Source organism: Pogoniulus pusillus, chromosome Z (assembly GCF_015220805.1).
Source record: "Pogoniulus pusillus isolate bPogPus1 chromosome Z, bPogPus1.pri, whole genome shotgun sequence".
NCBI lineage: Eukaryota > Metazoa > Chordata > Aves > Piciformes > Lybiidae > Pogoniulus > Pogoniulus pusillus.
In genome coordinates this window covers 52,776,241-52,793,026 of record NC_087309.1, presented here as the reverse complement: position 1 = coordinate 52,793,026, position 16,786 = coordinate 52,776,241, and the positions used below count along the sequence as shown (strand labels likewise).

The window sequence follows — 16,786 nt, the reverse complement described above, 5'->3', positions numbered from 1 at the left end:
ATGGTTCCTGTCGTCTTGTTGGGAACAAGTGAATATGGAAGTCAGCAGTTTGGAGTCCAACCAGGAGAGTTACCGAAACGAAAGATGGAGAAGGAGAATCCAGTCAGTTCGCTGAGGTAAAAGCTGTTCAACTTGCTCTTGATGTGGCTGAACGTGAGAATTGGCCTATCCTTTACCTCTACACCGACTCGTGGATGGTAGCCAATGCTCTATGGGGTTGGCTAAAGGACTGGAAGAAGAATGGTTGGCAGAGGAAAGGAAAGCCTATTTGGTGTGCTGATCTATGGCAGGACATTGATGAACGGTCGGAGAGAACTCCAGTGAAGGTGCGGCACGTAAATGCACACATGCCTAAGAATAGAGCTACTAAGGAACATCACCACAATCAGCAGGCAGACCAAGCTGCTAAGATTGCTCAAGTTGATACCAACTCTGATCTTGATTTTGACCTTAATTGGAAACACCGAGGTGAACTGTTCCTAGCTCGGTGGGCCCATGACTCATCTGGACATCAAGGCAGAGATGGAACATACCGATGGGCACACGATAGGTCAATTGACTTATCCATGGACGCTATCACCCAAGTCATCCATGACTGTGACATTTGTGCTGCTATTAAGCAGGCTAAGTGAATCAAACCCTTATGGTATGGTGAGAGATGGTCAAAGTACAAGTATGGTGAAGCCCGGCAGATTGACTACATCACTTTACCTCGATCTCATTCTGGCAAGCAGTATGTGCTAACGATGGTAGAGGCCAGCACCAGATGGCTGGAAACCTATCCAGTTCCACATGCTACTGCACGCAACACCATTCTTGGCTTGGAGAGACAGATCATGTGGAGCCATGGAACTCCAGAGAGAATTGAGTCAGACAATGGCACTCATTTCAAGAACACTCTTGTGAAAAACTGGGCCAAAGAGCATGGTATTGAATGGATTTACCATATACCCTACTATGCACCAGCTTCAGGGAAGATTGAGCGCTACAAAGGTTTGCTGAAAACCACCCTGAAAGCCATGGGGGGTGGAACTCTGAAAAACTGGGACAAACATTTAGCACAAGCTACCTGGTTGGTAAATAGTAGAGGTTCAGTAAACAGAGCAGGACCTGCACAATCAGATTTGGTCCAAACAGTAGACAATGATAAAGTTCCTGTTGTACGTGAGAAGAATCTGTTAGGGAAAACTGTTTGGGTATTTTCTCCTTCGGGCGAAGGGAAACCTGTCCGAGGGGTGGTTTCTGCTGAAGGTCCTGGTCACACCTACTGGGTAATGCAGGAGAATGGTGAAATCCAGTGTATTCCACAGAGAAATCTAACCTTAGCTGAGAGAGTTTAAATTCAAGCTGTTAGGAGTTTTCTGTTCTAGGTAACATCGGCGCCCAACACTGAGAGAATCTACGATAGAATCTACAGTACGTGAGCACGAACCCAACATCACCTGGGAGTCCCTGTTCTGAGCTTTTGAATCACCTACATCTGATTGAAGTGTGAACTGAACTTGTATATATTGTTTTAGTGTAAATATTGGTTTAGATTAGATTGGATAATTCTCAGCGATACTCTGAGCGAAGTAGACAAGGGGTGGATTGTGCTAGTTTGAAGCAAGCTAGAATGTTTTGGTGAAAGAACTAGATAGCGGGCAGTAAAATGAAAACAATTGATGTCAACTTCTCTCACAGTCTTGCTGAGAACTCTGGGAAGAAGAAGTAAACATTCTCCATTTTGTCTCTCACTCTTGCTTTTGCCTTAGACCTGGTCACATCTCATTAACCCTGCTCCCACTAACCTTGCTCCCTAACCTCTTGGCTGCACCTCTTTTCTTCCTGAGAACTGGGGTAAGGTTGAGAGGGGCTGGGGGAGGTGTTGGGGTGGTTTGAGAGCCCCTCCTGGGGACTCAGGTTTCTGGGAGGGGAGTTGTGCTTTTGTATTGTTTATCCTTTGTATATTTCTATATAATAATTGTATATAATTGTATATATTGTAAATAGCTGCTTGTAAATTCTGCTAGCTGTAAATAAATTGCTTCATCTATATTCCCAGAGGCCATCTGAGTTAGCTGGGGCAAATACAAAAGTGTGGGGGGGCGGGGTAACCCCCAAACCATCACAATTTGTTCTCCCTTCCCTATACCTTTGTAGCTTCCCTACCTCAGATACCTTTTTAAGTAATTGTTAAACATGTTCAACTTCCAAATCGAGTGGGATTTATTTATTTGGGTGTGCTTACCTTTCCTCTTTCTACATCTAAACCCTTCTTTTGGGAAAGAAGGGGGAAGAGGGAACGGCACTCTATAAAATTGTTATTGGTTCTACCAGATTTATTTGAGTCTCTGTGAATTTAAAGGAGAAACAAGACAGAGCATTTTGCATCAAATTTATGTATGTTAAACAGATGTCACTAGCTTTCATTATCCCAAAATGACTCAAAATGAAGCATACTGCTTAAATAAAGTATTCATCTGTAAACTGTGCTTCTTTCAGAAGCATTTACCCTTGTTTTGCATAAAATGAGCAGTGGCTAGCATCACAACTTCCCAAAAGACAGCCAAATGTTAATCTGAATAATGGAGGACTTCAAATGCTGCTGTTTCCAGTTATGAGTCCACTTTTCAAGGAAAAGAGATGCAACTACGCTGCAGGTAGATTAACAAATACATGTCTAATTGATGGCATATAAGGACTCCTTTTGGAATTGTAGTTTTTCATGGGGGTTTTGAGACACCAATTTTTTTGGTTTTGCCATACTTCCATCTGAATCATCAAAGTGAACACAGGGATGTATTTGGTAGCCTCAGGTATAAGCTGGGTTGTTGTTTTATTTTGTCAAACCTTAATATGGAAATAAAACATTTTGAACCGTTATGCTGACTGCTTTACCTATTTTTCTTATTGTCCTTTGGCTAAGTGGATTGTCATAAATTTTCTCAATTCAATATAAAAGACAGCTTAAAGTCTTCCCCTATGTTTACAGCCTAAAGGTGAATTTGGATGTGTAAGTAGCGCAGCAATACTGTAACATATCAGTATTTCAGAACGTTCCATTCTTTCTCCCTGCACTTCCACAGCTTAATACAAATGACAAATAGGATGTTGCTTCTCTGATAAAGTACTGTACAAAATGAGAAGTGATGTGAATTCAGCAGTGGCTTTATCTTGAAATTATTGTCAAGAAATGCCCTTACACGTAGGGCACATTCTGATGGAATTCTGTACCTGCAGATATAGAAACTGAAGGTTCCTGTAGTTTGAAAACTGAAACACAGTGAATAAGATATTAAAAAAACTCAAACAAGTGAACATGAAAACCTAACCAAACAAAACAAAAAAAAAAAAGTTTTGAGCTGTCTTACATGGTGGCCTTGATTTTGTTGTTGTTTGTGTTTGGATTTTGTTGTTTGCTTTTTTTCTCCCTTAACACATTTTACATTCTGAAATGTACATGCTCAAATAAACATTTTGAAACCACGTTCAAAGTAAGCCTAGTTGGGTAAGGAGAGGAGGAGTTGTTGCCCTCTATATCAGTGACCAGTTAGAATCAGTGGAGCTCCACCTGGGGAAGGATGCTGAGCTGGTTGAGAGTGTATGGGTTAAAATTAAAGAGAAGATAAGGGCAGGTGATGTTACTGTAGGGGTCTACTACAGGCCACCTGACCAGCAGAACGAAACAGATGAGCCCCTTTTCACAGGGAAATAGAAGTGGCTTCCAGGTCACAATCCCTGGTCCTCATAGGGGATTTCAACCGCCCTGACATCTGCTGGAGGGACAACACAGAAAGGCATCAGCAATCCAGGATGTTCCAAATGGTAGAGGAACCAACAAGAAAAGGTGCTATGCTGGACCTTGTTCTCACCAACAGGGAAGGGCTGGTGACTGATGTGAGGCTCAGGGACAGCCTTGGCTGCAGCAACCATAAGCAGTTGAATTTAAGATCCCCAGGGTGACAAGAAGGATGTATTCTAAGATTATGACCCCAGACTTTAGGTGTGCAGACTTTGATCGCTTCAAGGATCTGCTGGCCAAAGCATCATGGGACGAAGCTCTAGAGGGAAGAGGAGCCCAGGACAACTGGTTAGTATTCAAGGATCACCTCCTCTGTGTCCAGGAGCAATGCCTACCAACAAAGACGAAAGCAGGGAAGAATGCTAGGAGGCCTGCTCGTTTGAGCAAGTTGCTCCTGGACACACTGTCACACAAAAAGAAAGTCTACAAGAAGTGGAAGAAAGGACAGACGGAAGGGGGTAGGGGGATATAAGGAAGCTGCCCGAGTAGCTAGAGATCTGCTTAGGAAAGCCAAGGCAGGGTTTGAACTGAATCTAGCCTGGGAGGTCAAAGGGAACACCAAAAATATCTACAGGTATATTAGTAGTAAAATGAAGACTAGGGAAGGTGTGGGCCCCCTCAGAAGGGAAACAAGTGAAATGGTCATGAGTGACATGGAAAAGACTGAGGTTCTCAATGACTTCTTTCATAGAAATCACAGAATCAACCAGGTTGGAAGAGACCTCCAAGATCATCCAGTCCAACCGTTCACCCGGCCCTAGCCAGTCAACTAAACCCATGGCACTAAGTGCCTCATCCTGTCCTTTCTTGAACACCTCCAGGGATGGTGACTCCACCACCTCCCTGGGCAGCCCATTCCAATGCCAATCACTCTCTCTATGACGAACTTCCTCCTAACATCCAGCCTAGACCTCCCCTGGCACAACTTGAGGCTGTGTCCCCTTGTTCTATTGATGGTTGCCTGGAAGAAGAGACCAACCCCCACCTGGCTACAACCTCCCTTCAGGTAGTTGTAGACAGCAATGAGGTCAGCCCTGAGCCTCCTCTGCTCCAGGCTAAACAACCCCAGCTCCTTCAGCCTCTCCTCATAGGATTTGTGTTCCAGGCCTCTCACCAGCTTCGTTGCCCTTCTCTGGGCACGTTCCAGCACCTCAACATCTCTCTTGAATGGAGGGGTCCAGAACTGGACACAGTATTCAAGGTGTGGCCTGACTTTTACCTCAGTCTTCACTGCAAAGGCTTCCAGCCACACTCCTAGAGCCATGGAAGATAATGGCAGGGACTGGAAGAGCTGCCCATCATTAGTGAAGATCAGGTTAGTAATCACCTGAAGAACATGAAAGTGTTCAAGTCCATGAGACCTGATGGGATACACCCACAGGTGCTGAGGGAGCTGTCAGATGAGGTTGCTAAGCCCCTCTCTGTTATATTCCAAAAGTCATGGCAGTCTGGGGCAGTCCCCACTGACTGGGAAAAGGGAAACATAACTCCCATTTCCAAAAGGGCAGGAAGGATGAGCCAGGGAACTCCAGGCTCATCCTTCTCTGGAGTGTGTTCAGAGAAGGGCCACAGGGATGATCAGAGGGCTGGAGCAGCTCTGCTATGAGAACAGACTGAAAGAGTTGGGGCTGCCCAGTTTGGAGAAGAGGAGGCTTTGAAGTGACCTTTTCGTGGCCTTCCCATATCTGAAGGGGACTAGGGGGAATGGAGCAAAGCTGGAGATGGGCACGTTCAGACTAGACGTGAGGAGGAAGTTGTTAAGCATGAGAGTGGTGAGAGCCTGGAATGGGTTGCCCAGGGAGGTGGTTGAGGCCCCATGCCTGGAGGTGTTTAAGACCAGGCTGGATGGGGCTCTGGCCAGCCTGGTCTAAGGTAGGGCATCCCTGCCCATGACAGGGGAGTTGGACTCCTTGTGGTCCCTTCCAACCCTGACTGATTCTATGAAATAGGGCACATTTTCTTTCTAGCTTAGGGAATAGTTTTGAAGAACAGATAAATTAAATGACAAAGAAAGTATTCCATTAATCATTTACAAACATGCACATTTTCAGAACCACCAAGAATTTAAAAGTTTAATGGAAGTGATAAGGACACTATAAAGTTCACATCTTTCTTCCATTCAAACCAGTGGCTAACATTAGTAAGCACTAATGTATATCTATGGATGTTGTAAATAATCAGTGGTAAGAATTGTTATCACATAGCATGATTTCTCTCCAAATGCAAACCATTCTCTATGTCATTCATACTACCCTTTCAAAGTGCAACCTTAAGTACTGGTATAACCAATTTTTTTTTTTCCTATTTCACATTATTCCAAGTAGCTGCTTCTTACCTAGACAGCTTAAAAAATCTGTCCAGACTAGTGTTCTTTTAATTATTTAATTTGCTATCTCACATTAACCATTCCCAAGCACCTGCATTTCATCTTTGTTAGTACAGTAATAATTATAAGCTGTATGTGGTTTAATTAAGAATGCAAGCAACATTTCTTTCCTAAGAATACTTTCCTAAGGTACTATGGAATCTTACTGATTTAGTATCTAATCCTTCTACCACCAATTAACCTTTTTTTTTCTATTCTATGCTATAACCAGAATGCAAAAGATTTTTGTGATCTGAGCACATCCTGCTTGGGTGGCAGGTACTATTGGACACTGGTAAAAATGAAGTTATGCAATGAGAATAACTTTTTTTTTTTTCACTCATTGAATTCAAATACATTAATTCAGTCTTTTTTTTTTTTTCATTTAGGTTATTTTTACTAATTGACTGCAAATAAGAAGTTGCTTCAAGTTCTTCGATGTATTTGTAGGCAAGTGCCTAAACGTGTGCAATGTCAAATGTAGACACATCAACAGTATGAATTAAGCTAACCATGGAATGAATCATAGAATCATAGAATCAACCAGGTTGGAAGAAACCTCCAAGATCATCCAGTCCAACCGTTCACCCAGTCGTATCCAGTCAACTAGACCATGGCACTAAGTGCCTCATTCAGGCTTTTCTTGAACACTTCCAGGGACGGTGCCTCCACCACCTCCCTGGGCAGCCCATTCCAATGCCAATCACTCTCTATGGCAAGAACTTCCTCCTAACATCCAGCCTATACCACCCCCAGCACAACTTGAGACTGTGTCTGCTTGTTCTGTGGCTCCTTGCCTGGAAGAAGAGGCCAACCCCCACCTGGCTGCTTGGTGCTTGGCAGCTTGGTGCTTGGATGCTTGGCAACACCAAAGCATAATCATTAATCATGTTATTTCCCCATCTTACATAGACTATAGAGGTAAAAGCTCAGTATGGTGTTTCTGTAAGAAGTACCAGTCTCAAGTTGTGCTGGGTGAAGTATAGGCTGGATGTTAGGAGGAAGTTCTTCCCAGAGAGAGTGATTGGCATTGGAATGGGCTGCCCAGGGAGGTGGTGGAGGCACCGCTCCTGGAGGTGTTCAAGAAAAGCCTGGCTGAGGCACTTAGTGCCATGGTCTAGTTGACTGGATAGGGCTGGGTGATAGGTTGGACTGGATGATCTTGGAGGTCTCTTCCAACCTGGTTGATTCTATGATTCTATGATTCTAGGTCTCCTAGAATTTTTCATGCAGGGGTAAGTTTGACTAGAAGTCAAAATGGAATCCACAACCATTAAACTACTTAAGTTTTTCATTCCTAATGTGAATTAATACTTTCTAATCCTTACATTTGATTGAAGGTTGATTTTGATGAAACATGCTTTGGGCAGATGCAGACCAGAAGAGAATAAAGGTGGAGTATTGGCAGCAAGTGACTCACTGTGAAACAATGTTGCTGGATTCACAATTTAAGTAATTGAAGTAATGAATGGGATACGATCAAGCTTGGTGACTAGATAAATGGAAGTGTGCATTTAAGCATTCAGTGAGTCAGATGATGCAGCCTAATGGAATACATCATTCCATGGATGTTGAAAACAATGTAATTAAAACTCCCTGTCAATCTTCAGCAGTCATTGCTAGCTTTGACAGAACTTTGATGAGATTTTGCACCAAGTTAAAAGAAAAACAAACCAACATCAGTTCATTTCTCACAGTGGCTATCCATAAATCTGTACAGAATAATTGTTGTTCATCTAAAAGTCAGAAAACACGTTAGAAATGTTCATGCTCCCCAGGAGTGTAGTGCAGGCCATAACCTCAGCAGTGATGTCTCATGTGTGCATACACACTTATTCCAGAAAATGGCTCATCTTGTCATAAGATTGTGTTGGAGAACTCACAGTACCCTTTGAATAAGTTACTTTGTTAGCTGTATTTGTTGTTAACTTTATAGTCTCTTTCTCCCAGTCAGTTTTTCCACCTAAGCTTATCTAGGCTTAATTGCTGTCTATGGGAATTCATTACTCCTTTTGTACAAAAAGGCTGCAATAAATATCTAGTCATAAAGCTGATGCGTAGGTCATAAATAAGCAAACCATTGAAATTCTTGGTAATGTCTGCAGCTACAATTGCTTGGTTGCAAGATGATCCAGTGTTTTTTAAACCCTACAAGATAACCTGATAGTACTTACCAAAGTTAAATAACTCCTGAAAGGGACTTAGCTAATAATTCACTCTGTCTTCTTTCCCCCCATCTTTTGTTCTCCACCACAGGTTTTTTTATATCTCCTTATGGTGATCATAATCTTCAGAACATACTTCAGCTGGCAGTATAAATTCTTGTTTACCTATAAAAATTCTTTGTGTAGTTCTTCTAATAAGGACAGTAAAGAAAGAAACTGCATTTTTTCAAGACATAGCCTCAATCCGGCACACGAAATGCCAACCTGTTATGTAAAACAGGTCCATCTCCATCCCTTTCTTCAGATACTCTTTAAAAATGAATGACAATATTAGATTATCTCTTTCTGCTGAATCAGTTTTTTACTTATTTTTAACTTACACAGAGCTTTAAATAGCAACTGGGTCTTTGGCTGTTACTATATTAACGTAATGTGAATTGTTTGGGTTCGTTATTTGGATTTACACATTCAGTTGTAGTTTCATGTGTCAAGCCTTTTACTGATAATTGAATGCAGTTGTTACCTAGAGATCCTAATCCATTTTCAAATTAACTTTTGGATGAAAATACAATATGCAATCTTTAGCTTTTAATCATATTGTCTGTAGTCCACATAAGCTATTCTTCGGTGATATATTTGCCAAGCTCTTTCAAAGAACAACTTAGTGTATTGTGCTAGTTTGAAGCAGGCTAGAACGTTTTGGTGAGAAGAACTAGATTACAGGCTGTGAAAGGAAAACAATGGTGATGTCTACTTCGCTCATAGGCTTGCTGAGATGTATGGGAACAAGAAATAAACCCAAAGATAATCACCCTCACTTGGGCTGCTGGCTGAGCTGCATCTCTCTGACCTCACCCTCCATTTTGGACTAATCCACTTTGCTTCCTAGCCCCCTGGCCAAACCTCCATTCTTCCGTGGGACTGGGGTAAGGTTGAGAGGGGTAGGGGGGGAAGGTGTAGGGGCAGTTGAGAGCCCCTCTTGGGGACTCAGGTTTCAGGGAGGGGAGTTGTGTTTCTGTATTACCTTTTACCTTGTCTATTTCTGTCTATAACTGTATATACTGTAAATATCTGCTTGTATATTGTGCTAGCTGTAAATATAAGCTTCATTCATATTTCCAGAGCCAGCTGAGTCTAGTCTGGGTGACTTCTAAAGTGTGAGGGGGCAGAGAACACCCAAACCACTACAGTGTATGTAGTGTATTGATGGGCTGAGGCCAATCATACTGGCTTCAACAAGACCAAATGGTGCTCTTGGACTGCAACAACCCCATGCAGTGCTACAGGCTTGGGGCAGAGTAGCTGGAAAGCTTCTTGACAGAAAGAGACCTGGGGTGTTGACTAACAGCTGGCTGAATGTGAGCCAGCAGTCGCCTGCGTGGCCAAGGCCAACAGTGTTCTGGCCTGGATCAGGAAAATTGTCACAAGCAGGACTAAGGAGTTGAGTGTCCTCTTCTATTCTGCACTGATGAAGCCACACCTTGAGTACTGTGTCCAGTTTGGGGCACTGCAATATAAGAGAGACATCAAAGTGCTGCCCAGAGAGAGCAATGAAGATGGTGAAGAATTTGGAGAACCGGTCTTATGAGAAGTGGCTAAGGCTGGGGTGGTTTGGTCTGAAGAAAAGGAGGTTGAAGGGAGACCTTATTGCTCTCTGCAACCACCTGAAAGAAGGTTTTAGAGAGGCAAGTATTGGCCTCTTTTCACAAGTCGCAAGTGAGAGAAGAGGAAATGGCATCAAGTTATGCCAAAGGAGCTTTAGGTTAGACACTAGGAAAATGTATACCAAAAGGCTTATTAGAGACTGGAACATGCGGCCCAGGGAAGTTGTGCTACTGACATCTCTGGATGTATTTAAAAGTGATCTAGAAATGGTTCTTAAGGATATGGTGTAGTATAGGCCCTGGTAGAGTTAGATAATGGCCTTAAAGGTCTTTTCCAACCATAGTGATTCTGTGATTTTTGTAATGCCACATCTCAGATGCTCTACACCTTTTAAAGGAACTGACTGATGCAAGTGGAAATTGGAAATCAAAAGGGTAACCTAAGATGTAGAGAGCAAAGAGTAGAATTTGGAATACTTTTTTGAGAGGGGTAAATACTTCTTTTCATACATATGCAAGCTACATTAAAGCCAAATGGCTTATTTTATTTCCTAAAATTAGGATTATAACCATACAATGTAACTGCAATATACCCTGGCACCTAATATCTAAGGAAGAGGATAAGAATGAAAGCACTACAAATGACACTACTGAGAAGTACTCTTACAGGTTTCACTAACTTGCAGATCAGAGACTTCCAGAATAAGTGATACTGTCCTTGTATTTGGTGATCCATTATGTATTCATCTACAGAAATGTAGAAACTTTGTCCAGCTTCCCATTCCTTCTAGCTTGACTAAATTACCTGCTTGTCCTTTAAGACATTTTTCATGTTTATCTTGTCTACTCTATTCTTACCCATGAGTTCTTCATATCAGAGTCTTTCTCAATTATCTCTCTTCCAGACTGAAGAATTGTAGTGTACTTGGTGGAAATTCATTCCCTTATCTTGGATTCTTTGCATCGCTTTTTCTGTCAGTCTTCTGAGGGGTGTGTGTGTGTTTGCTTGTGTTGTTGCATTTTTTTACTGGGGAATGAGGGGGTCCCATGTTGTACTTTTAAGGTAAATATCATGCCTGATTAATCTAGTGGCTTTCTACAACAGAGTTACAGCTGCAGTAGATATGGGAAGAGCAGTGACAACATCTACCTGCACTTGACACTGTCCTACACGACATCCATCTCTCTTAAGATGGAGAGACATGGATTTGATTGATGGAACACTCAGTGGATAAGGAATCGGCTAGATGGACAGACTCAAAGAGTTGTGATCAATGCCTGGATGTCCAGGTGGAGACCACTGACAAATGCAGTTCTTCAGGGACCTCTGCCAGGTCCATTGCTGTTTAACATCTTTGTCAGAGACAGGAACAGTGGCCTTGAGTGCACCCTCAGTAGTATTGTTTGCCAACAACACCAAGCAGTGAGGTGCAGTGGATTCATTTGAAGGGAGGGATGACAGCCAGGAGGGATCTTAACAGGTTTGAGAAGTGGGCCAGTGCCACAAGTCTAAGTGGAAGGTCCTGCATCTGGGTCAGACCAATTCCAGGCACAAATAAAGGCTAGGTGTAGACTGGATAGAGAGTAGCTCTGAAGAAAGAGACTTGGGGGTGTTGATTGATGAGAAACTCAGCATGAGCTGGCAGCCCAGAAGGCAAATTGTATGCTAGGCTGCATCAAAATGGTGTGTTTAGCAGATTAAGAGAGGTGATTCTTGCCCTTTATTCTGGTCTCATGAGGCCCCCACCTGAAATACAGCATCCAGTTCTGGTGTCCCTGTTGTAAGGAGGACACAGAGTCATTGGAGTGAGTCCAGAGGAGAGCCACAAAGATGATGCAAGGGCTGGAACACCTCTGCCATGAGGATAGGGATTGTTTAGGCTGGAGAAGAGAATATAACACTCCAGAAGTTAACTTCCACTACGTGAAGAGATCCTACAGAAAGGCTGGAGAGGGGTTTTTCATAAGAATGTCTAGCAATAGGACAAGGCATAGTGGTTTTAAACTGAGGGTGAGTAGGTTTAGACCGGATTTTAGGAAGAAGTTTTCTTCAGCATGAGGGTAGTGAAACTGGAATAGGTTGTCCAGGGAGATCGAGATGCCTCCTCCTGGAGGGTGTTCAAGGCAGTTTGGATGAGGCCTTGAATAGCCAAGTCTAGTTAAGACGCATCATCCCTGCCCATGGCAGGGGAATTGGAGCAGATGATCTCTAAGGACCCTTTCCAACCTAAGCCATCCTATGATTCTATGAAGATAAAGAATACCAGCACTGTGCATTCATGGCACAGGTGCTCACACATGCAAGTTTACACACTGGATGAGGCTTTCTGTTCCTTTCCTAATGTGTCATAGAATCATAGAATCAACCAGGTTGGAAGAGACCTCCAAGATCATCCAGTCCAACCTAGCACCCAGCCCTATCCAGTCAACTAGACCATGGCACTAAGTGCCTCATCCAGTCTTTTATTGAAGACCTCCAGGGACGGTGCCTCCACCACCTCCCTGGGCAGCCCATTCCAATGGGATGTCTATCAATTTGTTTTTAATATGACTATCAATCTCTGCCTTTAAGTACTGTGTTTAGCTGGTCTCATCTCTGAACCTCAGGATCTCATGTGAATGTAGCTCAGAATCTGCCATTTTCTACAATGGCACTGATAAACTGGCTGAATATTGACCAAGGAATAAAATACAGTCAACACAGCACAAAAAAAAAAAAAAAAAATCACCTCCCTGTCACAACTCCATATACTTTTTTACACTGAATATTAAATGAAAGGCAAAATATTGAGTGCCGATATATAGTACCTGCTGCTGGGTACCACCCAAGAACCACAACTGAAAAAATACAGAAACACCAACTAGATGGTGCCATGACACTGGCACAGTATGTGAACTGATTTTTCAGTCATGCTGACTAATATCCAGCAGCACATAAAGCAAGGTAACTGGTAATGTAGGATTTTCTTATCCAGGCTAATCTCAAAGAAGAAGCCTGCATTATAGGACTGTCCTTGGTAAGTGATGAGATTGTCAGGTAGCATGTAGGGTGGTGAAGTTTAAGAAAAGCCCACTGCTGCTGATAGAGCTATTTTTATGACAGTATGTGGAGTTCAAGAGAAAGTTCAGTCTTCAGAAATTAATTTTATTGTGAGGAGTTCCAGTGTGCCATAAGAATGTAACTATTGATCCTGACCATCACCCCTATCAAAGTGGCTTTCTATATAACTGTACCTATCCTACAGGATACCTTCAAGTACAGGTCAAAGATTTTGCATTTCATTTGAACTTTTGTGGAAAGCTGGTGCTGGAAACCTCAGGATGGGGTTGGTATTTGTGTGATAGTCAACTGCTGCAAAACTAAGCAGTTGCTTCATGTCTAGGTGTAGCCTTCATGTCTAGGTGTAGCAGTAGATAAGGAATTACGATACAGCTTCAAAATGTGGACGTGAACTTGACTCTCCTTCCATCACCGCATAATATATACATCCTCACAGACAGCAATGAACACTGAAAAAGAGCACTATGTTCACATCTTTCCTCAGATCATAATGCAGACTGCGTCTTACATACAGTAAGCAAATGCATAAAGTAATTTTCCTTATATGTAGTCCCATAGCAAGTTGCCACTGTTTAGAATCATGGTATGTCTGCTTAATTACTATTATCAAAAGAGAGAGATCCAAATCTGACCCATCTCAGTGCTCCTAAAGAAACAGGGGGTCCAGAAGTTTCTCTGTCTTGGCATTGGCAAATTTTCAAGCTTTGCATATACTGAATCTTTGGGAGAACGTTGCTAGAAAGGACCTTCTAAACTTCCCATGAAGCTACAGGAAGTGCTGGACTAAAGTTACAGTCAGTTACCCATGACCAAAATACCAGTTCAGAATTATATTGTTCTTTTCCTGTGAAAGTACCTTTGGTAAAACTAGTTGAAATTTTGTAATGCAGAACGAATCATACTGGCTTGTGTGGATAAGAGTAATACAGATTTGTCTTGCTTGTCTGACTAGTGTTTGTTTTGGTTTTGTTTTGTTTTTTCCTAGTGAAATTCTACAGCTCTGTAAACTTGTCTGCTACATTTTCCCTAATTGCAGGTTGCTATGGAAGTCTTCAATCAGTGTGAATTTGACATAAAATGGTGAATTCATCAGGCTCTTAGGGATGACTTGGGTGTTCTTCTCTGTGCCTTACTTTACTATCCTTTGGGCCAAAGGATGTCAGTGTAAGGGTGGAGGTGTTACTGAAAATTTTAACTAAGAGAACTCTCCAAACCAAGTAATAGTTTAGAAAACCCACGTTGGTTTATTACACAGCTGCACAAGTTTGGGTGCTTGGGTGTGGGTATTTCCACAAAGCTAGCACACCAGTTGAAATATGCAGCAGGTATTTACACAGTGAAATGTATAAGCTATGCCTCATGTCAACACCTACTGATTATCCATTGCTTAGTCTCATACTCACTACGCATTAAAGGTTCAGCTTAACTCCACTGCACATACTTACAGAGCGAGTGGTTTATTTCAGGCAGCGGGCTTCTAGCTAGGAGATGTGTATTTTAACGTTATAATGGGTAGTTTAGTCTGGGACACTATTCTGAAGCCAGAAGCTCACTATGTTATTCAGTAGCATGTTTATATGCTTGACTAGGGTGTTTCAACTCTCAAAGACATCCTGATTATAAGTCCCTTTCTTGGTTGTCCCAATATGTCATCTAAAAGAACAGCTTAACCCTGTAAGTGCATGCTGCTTTGGTAACAGAGGCAGACCACATTGCTTCAAAAGAGAGGTGAGAGGGTTTCCATGAAGGAGGAAAGACCTTGAACACCCAGCTTCTCCCTTTTTGTATCTTGGCTAAAGCTTTGTGCTAGCAAGACCACAGATAAAGTTTGGATAAATCATCTCCCGTGTGTTTGCACAGGACAACAAAACTATGTGTTTGCACAGGACAATGAGCTGCAGCCCTTTAGATCACCACTTAGACTTCCTCTTTTTTTGTTGTTGACAAAGAAATAAAACCACAAACTAAACTAACTCCTGTCTTGGGTAATAAATTGTTCCAGGCACAGAGATAGAACGGGAATTTTTTGAGGTCCCAGAAAGAGCCCAGTGGTTCTCATTCTGCCGTAAGGAATGTACGAATATTAAGAATATATGAACCTGCAGTCCGGGTAAAGGCTGGCAACAGAAGGCACTCGAGTGACTCTCGGCTCTGGTTCAGCAGTCACCTCGCCTCTGCTGACTATAGTCATCTACCTCAAGTAAATGGACAAGTCTGGTAACTAAACTGATCTGCAGTAAAGATGACGAAGATTTGAAGTAAACAGTTTCTCCAGACTCTTTAGCTTTAAAAGAAAAGCTCAGCTTTTCGGAGCACTGTAACTACCTCTTGCCCTATTCGGCTGGATCGATTCTCGGCTGCGAAGCCACTTAAAACAGCTTCCGATCTCTTCCCCTCCATGCATCGCAACGCTGAACACGTTTGGGCGGGGGGCTGCTGCAGATTTCCGCGCCTGCCCTCCGCAGCTGCTTTCGCTTTTCTACAGAGGGAGGTTTCTCCGTTCACGAGATGGCCACCCCGCACCTCGCCGCGGTTCGGAGGCATGCCCGTGGTGCGGTGGAAGCGCCGTGCTCTGCCCACCTGCGGCCGTAGCGGCTATCTGCCCGAACGGGTGGAAACAAGCGACCATGGTGGAACAGTCCATTACCCCTGCACCCACACCGCCCTCACAAACACATCCAGCCCCACTCTCAGAGCCTCCCCTCCTCCAGCGGGCTGTGCGCCTGCGCAGCGGCCCTGGCGGCCAACGGCAGCTGAGCGCCTGCGCGGGGCCGGGGCCCGTGTAGCTGTGCGGGGTGAGAGGGTTGCACCGTCACGGGAAGGGCGGTGCGCCGCGGCGGCGCCCGTTTCCTTCGTCGCGTCTCGGCAGCTGAGGCGGCCGGGGCCGGGCTCACCGGTGGCCAGGGCGGCGGCGAGGTGGTGATGGCGTACTTCGTGGAGAACTTCTGGGTAGGGAAGCAAGCCGGTCGAGTTCCGCCGTGCTGCGGGTGGAACGGGCAGGGTACGACGGGGTGAGGCAGGGGTCCCCTCTGCGGGAGCAGGCTCGGCTCTCATGCCACCCGCGGGACTGGGCCGGGGCCTTGCCGCGGGGGGCGCGGCACGGAAGGCGGCCGCCACCCACTGTGTCCACCGCGGCTCGATTTGGCCGAGCTGGGCCGTGGGCGAAGCGTTGTACCTGCTTGCGCCGCCGCTGTCCTTTCCGGGGCAACTCGCAGTGGAGTGAGGGGATCTCCAGACCCTGCCCGGGCCCCTACGCCGCTCTTAGGGGTCGGTTGGGCGGTGCGCAGACGAGAACGGAAGACCCGGTTGCTCGGGGGTCTGGCTCTCGCAGGCACCGTGGTGCGTGGCTGTGGGCTGGGCTGCGGTCCGATCCCCCTTCGTTAAGCCTCCCAAACAATGCAGTTCTTCGGGGAAATAGCCCTGACCGTACAACTTAACAGTTGCATCACGCAAACGCAAAGCTGCGCCTCGGAGCTCTGTGCTTTTGTACCGATAGCTTGTCTCTGTCTGCATGTCAGAAGGTACAGCTGGAACAGCTGCCAGCTAGGGAAACAGCAGGCTTTCCAGCCTGTTTTAGGACCATAACTTATCAGTCATGCTCTTGCAGAGATATATGTCTTTAAATGTGTAGATACATAAAAGGAAAAAACCCTAAAAGATTAATTTAGATTATTGTGAAGCTTCACAGGGAATGAAGCTTGTTTTCATTGTGACTGCAGTTGGTCTGAAATTTGAAAGCGTTTTTTGTAATCAGCAGGAAATTTCCAATGGTTGCTAGGTCTTTGCACGTTTGATTTTACCGTGCAT

General features: G+C 44.1%; 1 protein-coding gene across 1 annotated transcript in view; it reads left to right on the top strand.

Annotated features, from left to right (window-relative positions):
- The first annotated feature begins 15,787 nt into the window (after nt 1–15,787).
- Nucleotides 15,788–16,786, top strand: part of FCHO2 (FCH and mu domain containing endocytic adaptor 2) — a 104,336-nt gene continuing 103,337 nt past the window's right edge. The window contains exon 1 of the mRNA XM_064140377.1: nt 15,788–15,928. Within this exon, the coding sequence (XP_063996447.1) occupies nt 15,902–15,928 (27 nt within the window). The 5' untranslated portion in view covers nt 15,788–15,901. The remainder of the gene's footprint in view (nt 15,929–16,786) is intronic.